The sequence below is a fragment of the Aegilops tauschii genome, chromosome 4, assembly GCF_002575655.3.
Source record: "Aegilops tauschii subsp. strangulata cultivar AL8/78 chromosome 4, Aet v6.0, whole genome shotgun sequence".
Lineage (NCBI taxonomy): Eukaryota > Viridiplantae > Streptophyta > Magnoliopsida > Poales > Poaceae > Aegilops > Aegilops tauschii.
The window spans coordinates 329,832,875-329,852,610 of record NC_053038.3 but is presented as its reverse complement, the minus strand read 5'-3'; the positions used below and the strand labels follow the sequence as shown (position 1 = coordinate 329,852,610).

Below are 19,736 nucleotides of genomic sequence, written 5' to 3'. Positions count from 1 at the left end.
TGTGAATTGTGTTCGTGATGAACTGCTGCATGATCTCACTAAAAAAACGCGTGAAATAGGTTTTTGAATTATCCAGTGCCATTTTGTGTATCTGTTCTGCGTGACGAATTTGCAACACGTAAAACCAGTTTTACGGTTTGGGATTTTTAGGAGATCTGCCCATTAGGGAGACGTTATGGCGACGCTATAACAGCGAAATAGGGCGCTAATTTTTCCTTTGCTAAAACACATTTTCCATCGAGAGGCGCCTTCTGCACAGCGAAAACGCCTTCCGTATTCCGGTTCATCCAAGCAACACAAGACATACGAGCTCCTGTCGAGCCCTTCCCCCGCAGCCAGCGTCGGAGTAGACGGGAATGGCTTCCCGCCTCATAACCAGATCAACGGCCGCGGCCCTCCTCTCCCACCTCCGCTCCAGGACGCCGAATCCTACCCACCACCTCCCCACACATGGAGCTGCCATGTCCTCCCTTCTGGGACCCACTCACGGCCTTCGTGCCACCGTCGGATCACGCCCCCTCCTCGAGCCGACTCGGTGGTTCTCTTCGCCGGCGCCGGTGGTGGAGGCGCCGAGGACGGTTGACGGCCTGACTGTGGACTCTATTGCCGACAAGGGCTGGACGATCCTCGCCGACGCCGAGAGCGACTGGCGCAGCCACGCCGCCGCCGTCGCGCAGTCCATCAGGCTTATTAAGAAGCGTCTCAAGGTCCAATCTTGTACGATACTTGTTGCTCTCTGTCTTTCGTACTCGAAATCGATCAGGGCGTCGAGTGTTATTGATTTCTAGGGCTGGGATGTGCATCTGATGTGCTTGTTTCTCTCGGGCATATCGACAAACACCTACCGTTCGTTCTCAGGTGCACGCGTATGTGTGTGGGCTTGTGCAGCGATCTCTGTTCACGCACATTTTTGCATAGTTCCAGGCAGAGTGGCGCAGGATCAGGTGTTGGAATATGTTTATGTGGACTTACACATTTTTGCATAGTTGCTGGTAGAGTGGCGGTGGATTTTTTGGATAAAGGGCGATTTTATTAACTCAAAAATGTAGCATCAAGTGGATACAAAGCATTATGAGCAACACCCGGCCTCTGCCGTTCGTTCTCAGGTGCACGCGTATGTGTGTGTGCTTGTGCAGCGATCTCTGTTCAAGCACATTTTTGCATAGTTCCAGGCAGAATGGCGGTGGATAGGTGTTGGAATGTGTTTGTGTGGACTTACCGCTGTAAACTTCTTGAATTGGGTTTTAATTTCGCAGTGGAAATGGTTACTGGAGAGGTCGAAGCAGTTGGCTGTGGTATTGGAGAAGCCAGACCTTTGGGAGGATCCAGTTTTTGCTGGGAATGTTAGTCGTGAACAAGGCGAGCTCATGGGCAAGATTAAGTCAGTGAACCAATTTGAGCAACAATTGATGGAGCACATCGACATGTTGAGGCTTGCACGTGAAGAGGGTGACAATGAACTCGAGACGGTGAATACATTGCTTCTTTTACATAATTACATTGTATTGAGCTCCAAACACACTTACATGGATCTTTGCTGGAACCCTTCATGGTGCAAGCTAGCTGCTTATTTTATAGCCCGGTTAACTGTCCTGTGCAGGAATCCATGAGAGCATTGGCCGATATGAGAAGAGATGCAAAGGAGAAAGAACTCAATGCATTGCTTTCTGGAGATAATGACGTTTACCCTTGCTTCATTGAGGTATGTTCTTCACATTATCTTAAGCAATTCCTATTTCTTAGTGCAGTGCTCACTCTATAACTCTGTAGACTGTACATTAGCCCGAAAAATTGGAACAGTAATGTTTCTTTTAAGCTTCATAGTGATGTTATTTGTGGCATTCCTTGCATGATCCCATAACCAGGTCCAAGCAGGAGCCGGAGGTGTTGAGAGCATGGATTGGGCTGCCATGGTTATGAACATGTACAGATCATGGGCTCAGCGACGAGGATACAGAGTCACTGTAATAGAAGAAATTCCTGGTGAACTAGCAGGAATCAAGGTTTGCTTGTTTTATTTTTTCATTGCTTCCCATCACCCAATCCAGTCAGTTCACCACTTAATGCATAATTAGTGCCAGTTTTATCCATTTCTAGAGATGAAAACGAATGTGAAATCAAGCCATGTGCACATTAAGCTCTCATTTATTTTTACAATCTCTTAACTTTTCATTTGAGGACGATTTTAGCAAACTGTTGATCTTATACCGAATACCTGCTATTCCAGAGGGCTACTATCAAAGTTGATGGTGAGTATGCATTTGGATATGCCAAATCTGAAATAGGAGTTCACAGATTAGTGCGGATTTCTCCATTTGACAGTGGAAAGCGGCGGCACACTTCCTTTGCTGCTGTTGCTGTAATACCTATTCTTGGTGAGGCCTCTAGCCGATACCAGATAAACGAATCAGATCTTCGGATTGAACGCTTCCGTTCTGGTGGACCTGGCGGCCAGCATGCCAACACCACAGAAAGTGCTGTTAGAATTGTGCACATCCCAACTGGTACAACGGCAACTTGTCAAAATGAAAGGTAGTTTTGATGCATTTAGAATTCAAATATTTAATCATAGCTCAAGAAAAATATATTTATAAATCTGTTGAATATAACCAGCACTGTTATCATATGCTCCCTCTGTCGGGAATTACTTGTTGTAGAAATGGATGTATCTAGACGTATTTTAGTTCTAGATACATCCATTTTTATTCATTTCTGCGACAAGTAATTCGGGACGGAGGGAGTATCTCTTAACTGGTAATCAATAGGGACTTCCTGAATCCTTTGCTTGAGTAGAACATATGTGTACTGACTTGTTTAAGAAAAATGCAGGTCACAACATATGAATAGGGCATCAGCAATGGCGGTGCTTCAATCTAGGTTGGACCAGCTTGAGATTACCCGTCAAGCGCAGATGAATGCAGAGCACACACAATCACTCTCTGAAATAAGCTGGGGAAACCAAATAAGATCGTATGTGCTACAGGTGAGGCTTCCATCTTTTGAGATTAATAAGATTAGGTTAACTTCTTTGGCAAGGATAAACTTAGAACTTTAGCTTGCATTATCTACTCCTCTGCATTCATCAGCCCTTTTACATTGTTTGCGTCATCACATGCTGTTGATTGAGAATCAAGAAAGAAGCTGCACCGTACAAACTTTGCCATGCAGCTACATTGCTCAGTATGTGTTTTACTTCAATTTTCTGCCATGAAGCTTTATAGTAAATAGAAAAAAATGCGAAAAATATCATAGCGTTTGGCTATTAAAATAGTGAAACGAGTTAGCATAGAGTGTAGATAGATGTTCCTGAATGTAAAATCGTAAGCTTGTGGCATATTTTTATCATTGTTCTTCAGATCAAACTCATATGTTTTCCTTTTTTGTAGCCATACCGTATGGTGAAAGATCTCCGGACAAACTATGAAGTGTCTGATCCCGATTCAGTCCTGGAAGGCGACCTGGACGATTTCATACTGAGCTTTTTGTCATTATCATTGGATAAAGCTGATGAAAGTGTCTGAACACAAACCATGTTTATCATGTATTGTTAGCACCAGCAGACTGTGACAGTGCCCAACTGACAGTAAGAGGGGCTATTATTTTCTTTACTACACTGACAAATACAACGGACATCTTGAGTGGCGAAAGGTGCGGAATAATTGTCAAACGCAAAAATCAGAGCTAGTTTCCTAGTACGAATGTTTTAGTCTATATCCTGGTAGTTAGGGTAGGTAATGTAGCGGAAATGTGGTTGATTAGAGAGGCAATATAATGAAACTATGATTGATTGTTGGCCTATATTTTCATTTTATATTGCTGTTGCGAAGGGTGATCGAACAGTCTTTATTCCAGTTCTACATGAGTCATTCCCCTGCAAATATTGTGTTACAATTGCAAGGAGGTGCTGCTAGTGATCTGACTTGAAACAAAATTTGATTTGTCAGGTTCGGTGTCTGGGATAAGGTGCCATTTTTTTTTGCTCATGTTCAGATGCATGGAGGCGACCATATACAGTATTTTCTTGTACTGTACTTCATAGTATCAGTAGTTCCAGTATTCATCCTGCCACTCTGCTTACCAATGTAGCTTTTCCTTTTTTGCATTGCCGTCTGAAATAAGCTGCAAGCTTTCTGTTGCTCTCGCTGGAGGTGAAGAATGAAGCATGCGTACGAGTGAGCACAGCAGCATCCATTTGAATGCTACTAACATGACTTACATTTCACAATGGTGGCGGTGGCTACAGCTACATCTTACATAGTCTTAGACAAAATCTTGTCTGTAAAGTAGGACGTGTTGCATGTTCTGATCTCTTCACGTTCATATCCAAACCAATCCAAGGATCGAGTTGATCACTAGACACTAGGGCTTGGCGGCCCTGAACTCTGGGTGCAGGAGGCGGCCGATCTGCTCGTCGTCGGCGTCCAGCGGCCGCCCGGTGTCGTTCCTGACGCGCCGCACGGCCGTGGTGTTGAGCGACTCGTGCTGGAACCCGTAGAGGCCGAGTATCTGGTCGTCGGCGAAGTTGAGCGCGCGCTCCATGCCCTGACGGCACCGCACGGCCCCGTAGCTCGCGCTCTGCTCCCCGCACGGCTTGCACCCGACGAAGTGCGTCACGAGCGGCCACCGGTTGTCGCCGAGCCCCGGCCGCCCCTTGCTCCGCATCTCCTCGTACCGGTCCACGATCCCCTCCCAGAACCCGTGCAGGAGGTAGGAGCTCTCCAGGAACACCTTGCCGCCCCACCTGCCGCGCTCCGTCACCAACAGGTACACCAGCGCCGACTGGTCGTCGGCCTCGTAGGCCCCCCGGTTGGACAGCGCCTCCGCGAAGACCTTCCCGTACCTGTCGCGCACCGGGCCGCGCGGCCCCATGCGCGCCCACGCGTCCAGGAGGTCCAGCGACCACTGGCAGTTGCGGATCACGAAGCTGCCGGCGTTGGTGCCTAGCCAGTTCTTGGCGCCGTACACCACGTCGTCCCAGCCGTGGAGCAGCAGGTTGTGCCGCGCGTACTTGCCCCACGGCGGCTCGAACAGCATGTCCGTGAACACCACGTCCGAGTCCACCCACCAGAGGAGCTCCACCTCCGGGTGCGCCACCATCAGCGCGCGCAGCAGCGGCAGCTTCGTCCAGAACCCGTTCATCTCGGCGTCCAGCACCGCGTTGCTGTAGAAGATGTCGAAGCCGTGGACGCGGCAGTAGTCCGCCTTGTTCTTGAATGCCCGGAGGAGCACGTGGTCGCCCTCCGGGTCCTTGCACCGGCGCGGCGACGAGCCGGTGACCACGAGCACCCGAGGCCGCCCCGGCGCGACCAAGGCCGGGAACCGAGGGTGCGCCGCGAGCCAAGCCGCTCTGCGGGCGTCGTAGTCGGACACGTTCGGGCCGAGCGAGTAGGGCCGGTCGGTCAGCTGGCGCAGCGGCGGGAGCTGCTGTTGCTCCTCGCTGGGAACAGCCGCCACCGCCGTCGCTAGCGCACTGGCCGGAGCGTCCCGGTCGCCGTCGCGGCGGGCGTACTCGATGCGGATGCGTGGGAGCGCCAGGTCGGCCGTGAACAAGAAGAGCGCGCACGGCGCGACGATGAACATGACGATCGGGATGATCGGGACGGCGAACAGCAGCTTCTGCCGTGCTCGCCTCTCGGCCGACACTTGCTGGTCATGCTGGCCGCCGGCGTGCTCCTCCGCCATCGCCGAGGACGGAAGAGGCATGCATGCGCTAGCGGCTGCACCCTACGCGCTCGACTACTCTATGCATGACTATGACGCTGCACCACTCCTGGTTAAATCAGAGAGGCGATGACGCGTCGGGTTTGGAGGTTCCGTTGTTTTTGCGACGGCGGCCGGCGCCGGCTGGTGTTGGAGTCTTTGTGAATGCCTGCCATAGAAGAATATGCTCCTGCACTCCTGCTCATTGCAAGTAGTTGTGCACATGTAAAAGTGGTAGGTGCATGTGCCCGAATGGCGCACCCAACCAAAACAAGTTAATCCATTTCCTAATTGCACAAGATGCGCCGCTTGAGCAATGGTAATAACCCATATTTTCCGCGTTGACGGCAAATGCTGTCGTTGCAATCCTAGCTAGTTTTCACTGTAGCGGTTTCACCATGGATGTTTGTATATGGAATTATGGATGCGATTGCTAGCTGTGGACAAAAAGGGTGCACATATGGGCTGCCTAACTAGGTCTCTGTTCATATCTCGTGACAATCCACACGAGGAGAATGTCCCAACATAACCTTCACAGCTCGGATTAGCCAACAACAACGAACATGTGTTGTCCTTCAAGCCTTTGTACTGAAAGAAGGTGATTTGTCATCCGGATCATCGCTTGGACTTTGTCTTGGTAGGAAGCAATCATTGATTGTTTTGAATTTATAGTCTTCTCATTATTATTGGATTTTCCTAGATCAACCACATTTTGCGAGATTGTTTTGTTGGAAGGGAGAGAGGGATTGTTGCGGAATATGATGGATGTATTATTAAGCCTCGAGGGCGAGTATATATTGAGTACAAGATTTGGAGGGCAAGAAGCCTCTCCTGAAGATAAGGTAGGAGAAGGATTACAAATCCTAGACTACCAAATACAAGTAACCCAAATATATCTCTAACATCCCCGGCAGTCGTAGCGGTAGCGTCGCACACAACAGTAACGTCGCAAACGGTCAGACCGGAGAGAATAGCAGCCGACGGGCTGACATCCTCCCGCAGTCGTAGCGGGAGCGTCGTGGACGGTGTCGCGCCACGGACACGTTGACTGTAGAGGAAGCCGACGAGTTGCTCAAGCGGATGATAGCCCTTTGTGCCGATGTCGAGGTAGCCGAGAGCGTAGGGTGGTGTATCCGTGGTTGAGGTAGCCGTGCGAAGAACGCTGTGATCAATGTCGAGTCGGGTAGCCGGTGTCGAGGGAGTCGCCGTGTAGGCGCGGACGCAAGGAGGCGCCGAGTTAGTCATGGGCGCAGTGGTGTCGAGGTAGGGGTGCACCGGGAGGTAGACGGTGTTGACAAAGCATTGCGCCGAGTTTGCCAAGCCTGAGGACACGTCGTGCACGAAGGCACGCATCGTGTTGCCAGCACCGGGCATGCGTAGATGGACGAAGACGAAGTTGACGAAGCGCCACTCCAGGCTTGCCAGGCCCGGGGACACGTCGTGGACGAAGGCACGCACCGGTGTTGCCAGTACATGGCATGGGTAGACGAGGGACCTGAATGAGCTGTACGCCATGTCGGAGAAGTCAGAGGGGCCAGCAGAGAAGAACTCGACGATGATTGTGGCGTCCATCGGCGCGGGGCCGATGTCACCAACGGTGGTCGGGGTAGATGACGGCGACGGGCTGGTGCTGGACGAAGATGAAGGGGGTGGAAGGGCAGCGGTGGCGGCTATGGAGGTAGCGGCGGCAGCGGCCGAAGAAGAGCGGCGGCGGCGGCCTGACGGCAGCGGTAGCGGCTAGGTTAGTAGTGCGGCGGCGATGTTCGAAGTAGGCGAGGAACCCGACAGCGCGAGAAGACTGGTGCGGACAGCGTTCCCATGCCAAGGGAGGCTGATACCATGTTAGAAGGGAGAGAGATTGTTGCGGAATATGATTGATGTATTATTGAGTCTCGAGGGCGAGTATATATTGAGTACAAGACTTGGAAGGCAAGAAGCCTCTTCTGCAGATAAGGTAGGAGAAAGATTACAAATTCTAGATTACTAAATATAAGTAACCCAAATACTCCCTCCGTCCAGAAATACTTCTCCGAGGAATGGATATATCTAGATGTATTTTAGTTCTAGATACATCCATTTGTATCCATTTCCACGACAAATATTTCCGGACGGAAAGAGTATATCTCTAACATGTTTGTCATTTTGTTTCTCCATTTTGATGGTGTGTCATGGTTTTGATGTGCAAGTCCTAGTTTAAGCTTTCTTTTGCCTCATGTGTCGCCATTTGTCCAGCACATAGGGGCAGTGTGGCTAGCTTGTTCCATGTGGCGTGCATGCTAATTAATTTGTCCGAAATTGTGTGCCAATGGCACTTATTTTATCCGTAATATATTGTCTCCCAAATGAAGTGATCATGCTGATAGCTCCAGCTCGATCGTGAACAGTTGACCTACGTACAAACATCTTTTTTTGAGCTATGCCTGAACGAACATCTTTTCTTGGAACCAGTATGAATGAACATTACAAACCAATTTGTGGTTGGATCGTTAGGAGGACAGTGATATCCCGAATCCACCAGTATTCAAGTCCTGATGCTCGTATTTTTCTGAATTTATTTAATTCATTTCAAGATTTTCGGTGATATGCATTTAGTGGGAGAAGACGTTCTGGTCGACTACGAAGCGCCTACGATAAATTGGTAAGTCTGTCCGAGGTGCTCATAAAGGTAGGGTGTACGTATGTGCGTTCATAGGGATGATTGTATGTGCATATATATGAGCGCTTGTGTCTGTTCTGTGTAAAAAGAAGTACATATTCCTAGTGAATGTGGTTATTGTATGATTCGTGTACTATACCTTCCTTTTTTTATCAGCCTTGTTTATTATTTATTTTCTTCCTGTTCTTTTATTTTTACACCTTTTCATTTTTATACCTTTTTGTACAATAAATGTTCATATAATACACGTGAACATTATTTGAATATATGTTGAATATGTTTTAAATACACATTGAACACTTTTTAATAAACATTGAATATTTCTTAATATACGATGGACTTTTTGTATTATATGGTGAACACTTACTAATATATGATGAACATTTTTCTAGTACACCTTGACCTTTTTTATAATATAAAGTGAACTTATTTTAAATACTTATTGATTTTATTTTGTAAACACACATTATTATTTTTGTTAGTATACGGTGCACATTTCCTTAAAAAGCAAAGACCATGAAGACTTATTCACCATGAATTTTTAAAAGTTTCATTGTATGTTAACGTATTGTTTAGCGTGTGTTGACAAATCAAAACAAACAAATGTTCATAGTGTATTAACGAACTGTTCACAGTGTATTAAAAAATTGCTAGCCAGGTATTATAACAGAAAAAGAAATCGAGAAGAAAAAGAAAAGAAAACCGGAAATAAGTAGTCAAATAGAAACCAGAAGAAAAAATCCTAACAAAATCAAAAAAATAAACAAAACTAAATAAAGCAATAAAAATAAATAAATTAACGAAACAACAAACAAACCTGTAGCGTGCACTGCCACGAACTGGGCCGGCCCACCTACAGGCGCTGGGTGCGAAGCTACCCCTATTTGCCGCCCGCAGTCGGCATAAAGGATCTGTCAACGCGTCGGTCACATTGCTCCTTTTATGGCTCGGGCAACCCGCTCGTTAGTTAGGTTCACGTTGCTTCGTGTCGGGTTTCTATATAATTTTCTTTCTTTCTTAAAAATCACTAATTAAGGAATACACTTTACAAAGGTCACTCTCATCTTCTTTGATGGTGACAAGTAGCGTACTACATATGCGTCACTTATCGCAACTTGAGAAATTTGCCCTTTTTCGTTGTTTCGCTTCTTTAAAATGTTTTGTCGCTTAAAATCTTCCCAAATCATAAACCATTTTCGCTGTTGGATTTCTCATGTCGAGTTCTTCGAAACTAGATCATGTTAAAAATATAATAAAAGTTTTTTTTAACAAATTTCCAAAATGTATACCCTAATTAAGATTTTTCATTTCTATCACACCGTCAGCCTCCTGTTGGACGAAGAGGGACTCTTCATTCTCGTGTTGACCGAAGAAGAGGTCTTCGTCCATTGGCAGGTCGAAGAGCCGTCTTCGTTCTATGGTGGGCCGAAAAGAGGCAGAAATGAGCCGAAGTCTTCGTCCATTTATATGTTTTTCTTTACTGATGAAAAACCATGACTAGGCGCGAAAAAAATGTGTCCTAAGAATAGAAGTTAGTTTTTTTAGTCACAACTATTTGGTCCTTAGAAAGAAACTTGTTCCTCTTATTTTTATTTTTTATCTTTCTTTGAGGTATGATATGGACATGTCTGCTTCCGATATGACCAGAGATATTATCTGCGTACATATATTTCAGGTATTTTTTGTAATTATAAAATATATTATTTTATTGTTGAGAACAAAAGACTACTATTTTTATGTTTGTGCGAAAGAAAATAAGATGGAGATTTGTACACGGCACAAGTCGATATGAGTAATTACCAGCTATGTTTGCGAACTATTTCTAATCAAGTCACAATCAGGAATTCTAAAATAAGATGAGCTTAGGCTCGTACTCCCTTCGTTTTTATTTACTCTGCATATTAGATTTGACTGATGTCAAACTTCATATAATTTGACCAAGTTTATAGAAAACAATATATACATTAACCATAATAAATGTATATGATGTGAAAGTATATTCAACAATGAATCTGATGGTATTGGTTTGTTATTGCATATGTTAATATTTTTGCTTATAAACTTTGTCAAAGCTAAGTTGAAAACTAGGAGGACGCTTCGTACGTTGTTTTCCGCTCGCGAACGGAAAGTAAGCGGTGGCGGTTCCGGGGCGCCCGGCGGTGATTCCGCTGCTCTCCTTCCTCTCTGATTGCTTTCTTGGCATCACGAGGGGAGGAGAGCCCCAGTTTCCTGTTCGGGTGTGTGTTTTAGTCCTAGGTTTCTAGGTTTTCGAGTTCCCTCCATCGGCGTCAAGGTGGGGCTGATGTCAGATGGTGCTCATAGGAATAATGGTCTTCCAGCCCGTGCTCCTGCTCGTCGGAGGTGTTGCTGACGCCGGCAAGAGGCTCGTGGAGTCCAAGCTGTTCTTGGAGTATGATGGTGATGACTGTTGCGGATATGCGGAAGACGGTGCAGGATCCGGCCGCCTGTTGATGGGCAGGTTGGTGTTGGCCCCGGATCCGGCGTTGAAGAGGCTCGGAGGGCTCCTCCGGCCAATGTTCTTTATCGGGCTAGATCCAGCCTTCCGGGGTCGTTAATGCCTCCTGGCTTTCTTCAACGTCAAGATGTGGACCAGTTTCTCGTGCTCTTCTTCTCTGGCGACAACGAAGGTCGTGGGTGCTTGATAGTTGCGGCGAGGGCGGTATGCAGCAGTACAACCGCTTGTATTCTTCTTGGTTTTTGTTGCCTGTATGTGTATCATCTATGTACCGTTACTATTATGAATACAAGTAATGAATGTCTGCAGGTGTACATCTTAAAAAAACAAAAGTTTTTTTTGCGAGAGAAAAAAACAATAAAAGTTTGCAAAGCTTGATTTTGACCAAAGCTAATACACGAACTAAATAAGAACGAACATAAGGAGTACATGTTGGGAGGGGAACTTTTGGTCTATGGGTGTATCTACACCCTATATGGAAAAATAATTTAGTAATTCAAAGAAAAGTCAAAAAATCTGAAAATATTTTTGAAATAAACTTGACCTTCCATTGTGCTTGTCAGAAAAATTCCACAAAAAGAAAACCAGCCTTTGACTTCTTTTTAAAAAAGACAATTTTTGGCCAAAGTAGTGTGAATAGTGACCTATAATAGCAATAAATTTTGTTTTTTTGCTCTGAAGTCAATGTTGGTTTTTTGTTCATGAAAATTTATATACTAGTGCAAAAGTAAGTCGAGTTTATTCTAAAAATACTTTTGAACTATTTTGACTTTTTATTTAATTATTAAAAAATCTCATATAGGGTGTATCTGTTGGGGAACGTAGTAATAATTCAAAAAAATTCCTACGTGTCACCAAGATCAATCTAGGAGATACTAGCAATGAGAGAGAGAGGGAGTGCATCTTCATACTCTTGAAGATTGCTAAGCGAAAGTGTCGTTGAATTGTCATGTCAGATGTCCTAGTGTGAGGACTTTGTCGTGGAGCCATCGCAACTAGGTTAGCTTAAAGGGGTTAAACGGGACAAAGGACACAGAGAATTTATACTGGTTCGCCCCTTGCGGTGAAGGTAAAGGCCTAATCCAGTTTGAGGTGGTATTGCTTATGTCTCGATTACCAGGGAGCGAATACGCTTGACCTAGCTTTTGATCTCTTGTTTCTTGCCCTAAATCGCCGTCGGGTCGTCCCTTTATATACACAGATTGACGCCCGGTGGCTCAAGGAGTCCCGGCCGGCTCATAAACAACGTGTCCGTCTCAGTGACTAACTATACATGCCTTATAATACAAGTCATACATATACGGCGGTTTACACTTGTTTGGACCTTAAGTCGCCTTTGGGCTTCAGGCCCTCGATGAGTCTGCGCAATGAACTACCGTCTTAAGCATCTTCATGGGCTTTGTCTTGATGAACCGCCAGGGGCTTAACCCGGCCCCTCCTGGGCGGGTTAACCCCAATAGTTATATCCCCAACATTAGGCCCCAGGTTGATTTGAACTTGTTCATATCAATCTTCAACACTTAGAAAAAATTTCTTCCTCATTATTCTTGCGAAACCTTGTAACTCGCCGTGACGTCATCTTCTAGGATCATGGTAACCCGTCGTGACGTCACCTGTCATTAATATTGCACAAATCTCAAATCTTAATAAATCTTCTCTTTTAATGAATCTCCAAAAATCATGGCATCTGCACCATCATATCCATTTCTTGGCCTCCTCGACTCCCGCACATGTCACTTATCCCTTTGCCTTATAAATAGGGCTGGGGTCCCTTTCACTTTCCCCCCTTGCCTCTTCGTCTCTGTCTTCCACCTCGCGACGCCCTAGCACTCAAGCTATGCCGCCGCCGTCGACCTTCACCTCTGCTCGAACAACGGCCGCTGCATCGACCTGTTCTGACCAGATTTCGTCTGCGCACCTCCGCTGTCCAAAAGCCCTGGTTAGTTCCCCCTCTCCCTCTTCTCATAGATCCGTTAGGGCTTCGACGAGTTCGTCAGAGTTCATCCTCGCTTTCCACTGCAGTTTGCGGTTTTGATTCGAACTTGGTACTCCTCCTATGCCGTGGTAGTTGTAGCATCCCTTTTTACTATTTAAAACACCTCCTTTGCATAAGAAAACCGATCTGAACCCATGAACTGCTCGATTACTGATATTTAGACCTAAATATTTTTCCATTAACTGAAGTGCCGTAGATCCGAAATCATAGCATCAATCTGTGAAACCTGTTTTTCTCACAACTTAGCGATTTTTCCATCCTCAGATATGTACTTTTAATATCTGTATGGGCGGCTTAACTCATTAATAGTAACCCTCCAGGTGTCATTAGTCCCCTTTTAAGCCGCCAATAGTTCCTTGTAACTTTGTAATGCCAATCGTCGGCTTAACACCTATGCATGCTTCATTATTGTTTTCCTTTTAACCATAAGCCGGCTTAACCATGTAATCTTGAACCGGCATAACCTTTCTTTCAGATCACTGAGAAAATGGCTAAGACATACACGTCTTGCAATTGGGTCAAATCCCGGGTTACCGAAGAAGACCTGAACAACTTTCTCGCCACTAGCGCTTTAGCCAAAAAAGAGATCATCCATTGGAGAGCTCCTGATGGAGAAATTCCTCCTCAACCAAAAGATGAAGGAATTGTTTTTGCTGACCACTTGGGCCAAGGATTCAGCCCCCCCCCCCCCCGCTCAAAGTTTTTCCGTGATGTGCTTCATTTCTTCCAACTGCACCCTCAAGACATCGGACCCAACTCCGTGTCCAACATCTGCAACTTCCAAGTATTCTATGAAGCTTATCTCCAAGAAGAGCCCACGGTTGACTTATTCAGGGAGTTCTATTACTTAAACCGCCAAACAGAGTTTGTCGATGGGCCATGCCAAGAACTTGGTGGAGTCTCAATTCAAAAGAGGAAAGAAGTCAGCTTTCCCCATGCCAAGCTGCATAGTCACCCCAAAGACTGGAACCAAACTTGGTTCTATTGTCAAGATACATCTCCAGCCGGTGAGAATCCTCTGCCGGGTTATCGTGAACACCGACTTAGCAACACACATCCACTCCCCCAACGGCTCAATGCAAGGGAACGGGCCAAATACGCACCAACCTTTTCAAAGCTCAGAGCCTTTATGGCCAATGGCTTAACTAGCGTTGACCTTTTCCGGTGCTGGCTATCTTGGATTATCTTGCCATTAAGCCGCCGCCCCGGCTTAATGTGCGAATATACTGGTGACGTAAAAGATCCTCAGCGCCATTGTAACATTCAACTGTCTGATGCGGAAATCACTGAAGCCACCAAGAAACTGCTGAATGAACCTGTGAAGGGGTGCAGCAAAACCGGACCTAGTCCTTTCTGTACTTTCAACAAGCCGCCAGCTGTAAGAATTGCACATCTTCTGCTAATCCATATTTTGATGCCTACTTATGATCTTTTCAATCTTAACAGGCTGACGATCCATTTTGGAAGAGGAGAACGTAGGATAATCTGGCAAAACCGGCTCGTGTCAAAACCAAGGCCACCAAGAAGTCTACCAAGAAGACTACTGAGTCCGCTGATGATAACGAGAATAATGAGTCAGATGTAGAAACTTGACTCTCTTGGCTCCTTTTTTATACATCTCATTGACAATGATTGTTATCAGGACGACGCAGAGGCCAGCCGTGCAGGTGACACAGAGGTAATTACTCTTCCTTCCGACTCAGAACCTCTGCCAACACAGAAAACCCGACAAGCAAGCCGGAAAGTAAGCTTTTCTCACCCTCTAGCTCACTTGGATCCCAACTTTCTTTTGAAGAAACAACAACACAAAGCTCGTCGGGTCACCCGGCATAGTGGTGGGCAGGTCACTTCTTCCGGCTTACCAAACACGCCGGTTCACAAACGTCGCCCAGAGGTCCTTCACCTTTCTGATATACTTTATCCCAAGGCAAGTCATTTCCGACAACCTCTTAACCCGTCTGATTCAAACTATCAGGGGACTTCTCATTCTTCCTCTGGCGAGTCATCAGGGACACAAATCCTGGCTTTCAAAACTGTACCTGGGTAAGGATATATTTGAACCATTCATACCTTATGCTTGATCATTATACTGACCTCTTTACACTTCTTATTTTCGGGGGCCAAGCCAAACCCAGCAAGAAAGCCAAGCTGAATAAGCCGGCCGAAGATTCTAACCCATCTGAACCGGAAAAACAACAGTCAGAATCTGCTAGCCCAATTGTTGATGCCACTCTTAATGATCCTCCACCACAATATCATGAAGTTTCTCCAGATGATATGGATGTTGAGCCGGCTATCTCTAAGCCGCCAAGCCCAATCGAACCTGCCAAGGAGAAGACTGATGACGTTGTTGTCATCGGCTTTGGATTCATAGCTCCGGGTCAACCTACTGTCTTATCTAAGCACAACGCTAAAGAAGAAATTTCTGCTGAAGATAAAGGCAAGTGGAAAGCAGACTTGGAGAGCTATACTCATTTTAGTGCTCAAGACCTCCATTATGGTTACTTAAATCGTCTGTACACCAGCCGTGACTTTGAAGCCGGCTTAGTGAACTTGATGAAGGAGCGCTATGAGGTAAACACTGCAATTCCTTGTTACATGAATATTCTTCCCCTTAGCCGCCAAGTTTATTGGACATGATTAGAATAACATGTGCTGTAAACTTCAATAGCTGCATAGATCAACTCCAGTAGCCCCCAAGGGCCGGTTTATACTTTCAATATGAACTGGCACTTTATAATACCAGCACTTCAACTTTGCATCCGTAGCCCCCAAGGATCGACTTAACAAATATGTTAAGTCGAGACTGTAACATGGCCAAGATCAACATTGCATCGTAGCCCCCAAGGGTCGGCTTAACAAATATGTTAAGTCGAGACTTTAGCATGGCAAAAATCAACATTGCATCCGTAGCCCCAAGGGTCGGCTTAACAAATATGTTAAGTCGAGACTTTAGTATGGCAAAAATCAACATTGCATCCGTGGCCGCCAAGGGTCGGCTTAATAAATATGTTAAGTCGAGACTAATCATATTGCAGGAAATCCATAATCCTATTCATAGTCTTTGTAAGCCGTATCATTACCGTTTGTCCGGGTCAGCAAATGAGTTCGTCTTTGACAAGAGCAATATGCGTTAGCCCCCAAGTGCCAAGTATAATACCTGTATTGTGCTTGGGACTTCACAATATTTTTAAGAAGCAATAGACATTAGCCCCCAAGTGCTAAGTATAATACTTGTATTGTGCTTGGGACTTCACATAAATTCATTGCCATCTCATTAATTGTGTATCTCTTGTAGGCTGAGCTTAGCAGTAAAGAATCCCAAGTCGGCGACCTTCAAGAAAACATCAAGTCTCAACAAGCAGAAACCTCCAAAGCCAAGGATGAATTGACCAGTGCTTTAGCAGCGATGGAGAAATTGAAGGAAAACTTCAAAGCTGAACGAGCGGGTTGGGATACAGAGAAGTCAGCTCTGTTGAAGAGGGCTGGGGATGCTGAAGCGGCCCTTGAGCCGGTATCTGCAGAGCTTGCTGGCTTAAAACAGCAAATTAATGCCATGACTGCTGCCGTTTTCGGTAAAATAGCTTCCTCTTAATCTTTTTAACATATGTTATCCAATATGCTCCCGGCTTACAAACGTCCTTGATTATATAGGATCCCGGGTTACCCATCTTGGCTCCGACATGCGGAAAAAACTGAAGGCTGCTTACACGCTTATAGAACAGTTATATATTGGTGCACAACGGGTCATCTGCACAGCTGCTCGCAACAAACTGGCTCCAACCCTTATCAAGGATACGTTGGATAAACTATCTATGCTGCCTGCACGGATCGAAGAGTTAAAAAATCAGCTGCAAGAGCCGGTGCACTTACCGCACTAACCCAGGCCAAAGCTTGGCTAGTTGATCTTGACCCGACAGACTTGGCAAACGGTTGTCCAAGCATAAAAGAAGATGGGTCACCCTTCAGCGCGGACGACTTCGCTGCCCTTACGAGGGAATTGCGTTCTTTGGCTAGCAAGCTGGATGAAGACACTGATCTAACACATTACCAATCGGTTTATGATGCCAACAATAAGAAGGTGAAGGCGCCGACTCATGACGCTTCGGACCTGACTCCTCTGATCCGTAAGCACACTTATGCCCCTAACGTTGACCCATCTACACTTATAAGTGACAAAGCTGTATTCAGAGCTTTAACTGGAATCGACTGGTCGACCACTGACTTCCAGCCATTGGGTGAAGAGGAGGCAGAGGAACCGGTGCTGGACGAGCCGCAACCTTCAACCCAGCAAGGCCAAGAGTCATAAACCATGGGTCGGCTTAGCATCTGCTTTCTGCGAAACTGTTAAGACAATTATTCCTGTGGGGCATCAAATGCCTTTGTAATAGGCTAGTTAAACTCTTGATTTGTCATGCCATCGTGCATGTTTTGTTTTGTTTTGTTGTGCAAATACGGTTGATCCGCCAAAGGAAAATATGCTACTTATGCTTATAACACCATCACTAGCATCTGGGTCCAGACGTCGGGAACCCTGGCGTCTGGCCCTGGAGTCTGAGAAGGACTCTTGCCTTTCGGGTGAAACCGACTTTGTGGAGGCTTTTACTCCAAGTTTCGACCCCAAGGCTCAACATATAAATAGAGGGGTAGGGCTAGCACCCAAGACAGATCAAGAAACACCAAGCCGTGTGCCGGCAACACCGTCCCCTCTAGTTTATCCTCCGTCATATTTTCGTAGTGCTTAGGCGAAGCCCTGCGGAGATTGTTCTTCACCAACACCGTCACCACGCCGTCGTGCTACCGGAACTCATCTACTACTTCGCCCCTCTTGCTGGATGAACAAGGCGAGGACGTCATCGAGCTGAACATGTGCTGAACGCGGAGGTGCCGTACGTTCGGTACTTGATCGGGACGGATCGTGAAGGTATACGACTACATCAACCGCGTTGATAAACGCTTCCGCTTTCGGTCTACGAGGGTACGTGGACAACACTCTCCCCTCTCGTTGCTATGCATCACCATGATCTTGCGTGTGTGTAGGAAATTTTGAAATTACTACGTTCCCCAACACTTTACACCAATATGACCTAAACGGCAGTGCCACAAATAAGTTGCACTATCATTATTAAACTTATATCTTTTGGCTTCAATACTATGAACATGTGTATCATTACTATCAAGATTTAGTAAAAATAGACCACTCATCAAGGGTGCATGACCATAAAAGATATTATTCATATAAATAGAACAACCATTATTCTCTGATTTAAATGAATAACTGTCTCGCATCAAACAAGATCCAGATATAATGTTCATGCTTAACGCTGGCACCAAATAACAATTATTCAGGTTTAAAACTAATCCCGAAGGTAGATGTAGAGGTAGCGTGCCGACAGCGATCACATGGACTTTGGAACCATTTCCCACGCGCATCGTCACATCGTCCTTAGCCAATCTTCGCTTAATCCGTAGCCCCTGTTTCGAGTTGCAAATATTAGCAATAGAACCAGTATCAAATACCCAGGCGCTACTGCGAGCATTAGTAAGGTACACATCAATAACATGCAAATATACCTTTCACTTTGCCATCCTTCTTCTCCGCCAAATACTTGGGGCAGTTCCGCTTCCAGTGACCAGTCCCTTTGCAGCAGAAGCACTCAGTCTCAGGCTTAGGTCCAGACTTGGGCTTCTTCACTTGAGCAGCAACTTACTTGCCGTTCTTCTCAAAGTTCCCCTTCTTTCCTTTACCCCTTTTCTTGAAACTGGTGGTCTTGTTGACCATCAACACTTGATGCTCCTTCTTGATTGCTACCTCCGCAGCCTTTAGCATTGCGAAGAGCTTGGGAATCGTCTTATCCATCCCTTGCATATTATAGTTCACCAGGAAGTTCTTGTAGCTTGGTGGCAGTGATTGAAGAACTCTGTCAATGACACTATCAACTGGAAGATTAACTCCCAACCGAGTCAAGTGATTGTGGTACCCAGACATTCTGAGTATATGCTCACTGATAGAACTATTCTCCTCCATTTTGCAGCTGTAGAACTTATTGGAGACTTCATATCTCTCAATCCAAGCATTTGCTTGAAATATTAACTTCAACTCCTGAAACATCTCATATGCTCCATGACGTTCAAAACGTCGTTGAAATCCCGGTTCTAAGCTGTAAAGCATGGCACACTTAACTATCGAGTAGTCATCAGCTTTGCTCCGCCAGGCGTTCACAACGTCCGGCGTTACTCCTGCAGCGGGTCTTGCACCTAGCGGTGCTTCCAGGACGTAATTCTTCTGTGCAGCAATGAGGATAATCCTCGGGTTACAGACCCAGTCCATGTAATTGCTACCAATCCTCAAGTTACGGACCCAGTCCATATAATTGCTACCATCATCTTTCAACTTAGCTTTCTCTAGGAACGCATTAAAATTCAACGGAACAACAACACGGGCCATTTATCTACAACAATATGGACATGCAAAATACTATCAGGTACTAAGTTCATGATAAATTAAAGTTCAATTAATCATATTACTTAAGAACTCCCACTTAGATAGACATCCCTCTAATCATCTAAGTGATCACGTGATCCATATCAACTAAACCATGTCCGATCATCACGTGAGATGGAGTAGTTTTCAATGGTGAACATCACTATGTTGATCATATCTACTATATGATTCACGCTCGACCTTTCGGTCTCAGTGTTCCGAGGCCATATCTGCATATGCTAGGCTCGTCAAGTTTAACCCGAGTATTATGCGTGTGCAAAACTGGCTTGCACCCATTGTATGTGAACGTAGAGCTTATCACACCCGATCATCACGTGGTGTCTCGGCACGACGAACTGTAGTAGCGGTGCATACTCAGGGAGAACACTTATACCTTGAAATTTAGTGAGAGATCATCTTATAA

At 45.8% G+C, this 19,736-nt stretch overlaps 2 protein-coding genes across 2 annotated transcripts; one reads left to right on the top strand and one right to left on the bottom strand.

The window, feature by feature from the left end:
* Positions 1-258: 258 nt before the first annotated feature.
* On the top strand, positions 259-3,872 carry LOC109750414 (peptide chain release factor PrfB2, chloroplastic). Its single transcript, XM_020309371.4, has 7 exons — positions 259-707; positions 1,257-1,469; positions 1,601-1,702; positions 1,866-2,003; positions 2,228-2,532; positions 2,830-2,983; positions 3,387-3,872. Exons 1-7 carry the CDS (start codon positions 357-359, stop codon positions 3,519-3,521), a joined length of 1,398 nt encoding a protein of 465 aa, XP_020164960.1. The 5' UTR covers positions 259-356; the 3' UTR covers positions 3,522-3,872.
* A 73-nt stretch (positions 3,873-3,945) lies between these two features.
* Positions 3,946-5,936, bottom strand: LOC109750416 (probable glycosyltransferase 4). The gene has a single exon (XM_020309372.4). The coding sequence runs from the start codon at positions 5,701-5,703 to the stop codon at positions 4,360-4,362; it is 1,344 nt and encodes a 447-aa protein (XP_020164961.1). The 5' UTR covers positions 5,704-5,936; the 3' UTR covers positions 3,946-4,359.
* Between the last annotated feature and the right edge of the window lie 13,800 nt (positions 5,937-19,736).

What these genes read in the sequence shown, in the direction of transcription:
- LOC109750416 (XM_020309372.4), bottom strand. Translation starts at nt 5,703, where the DNA reads ATGCCTCTTCCGTCCTCGGCGATGGCGGAGGAGCACGCCGGCGGCCAG.
- LOC109750414 (XM_020309371.4), top strand. Translation starts at nt 357, where the DNA reads ATGGCTTCCCGCCTCATAACCAGATCAACGGCCGCGGCCCTCCTCTCC. An exon ending in TTATTAAGAAGCGTCTCAAG is followed by an intron (nt 708 to 1,256) that starts GTCCAATCTTGT and finishes TTAATTTCGCAG; the next exon opens with TGGAAATGGTTACTGGAGAG. An exon ending in GCAACTTGTCAAAATGAAAG is followed by an intron (nt 2,533 to 2,829) that starts GTAGTTTTGATG and finishes AGAAAAATGCAG; the next exon opens with GTCACAACATATGAATAGGG.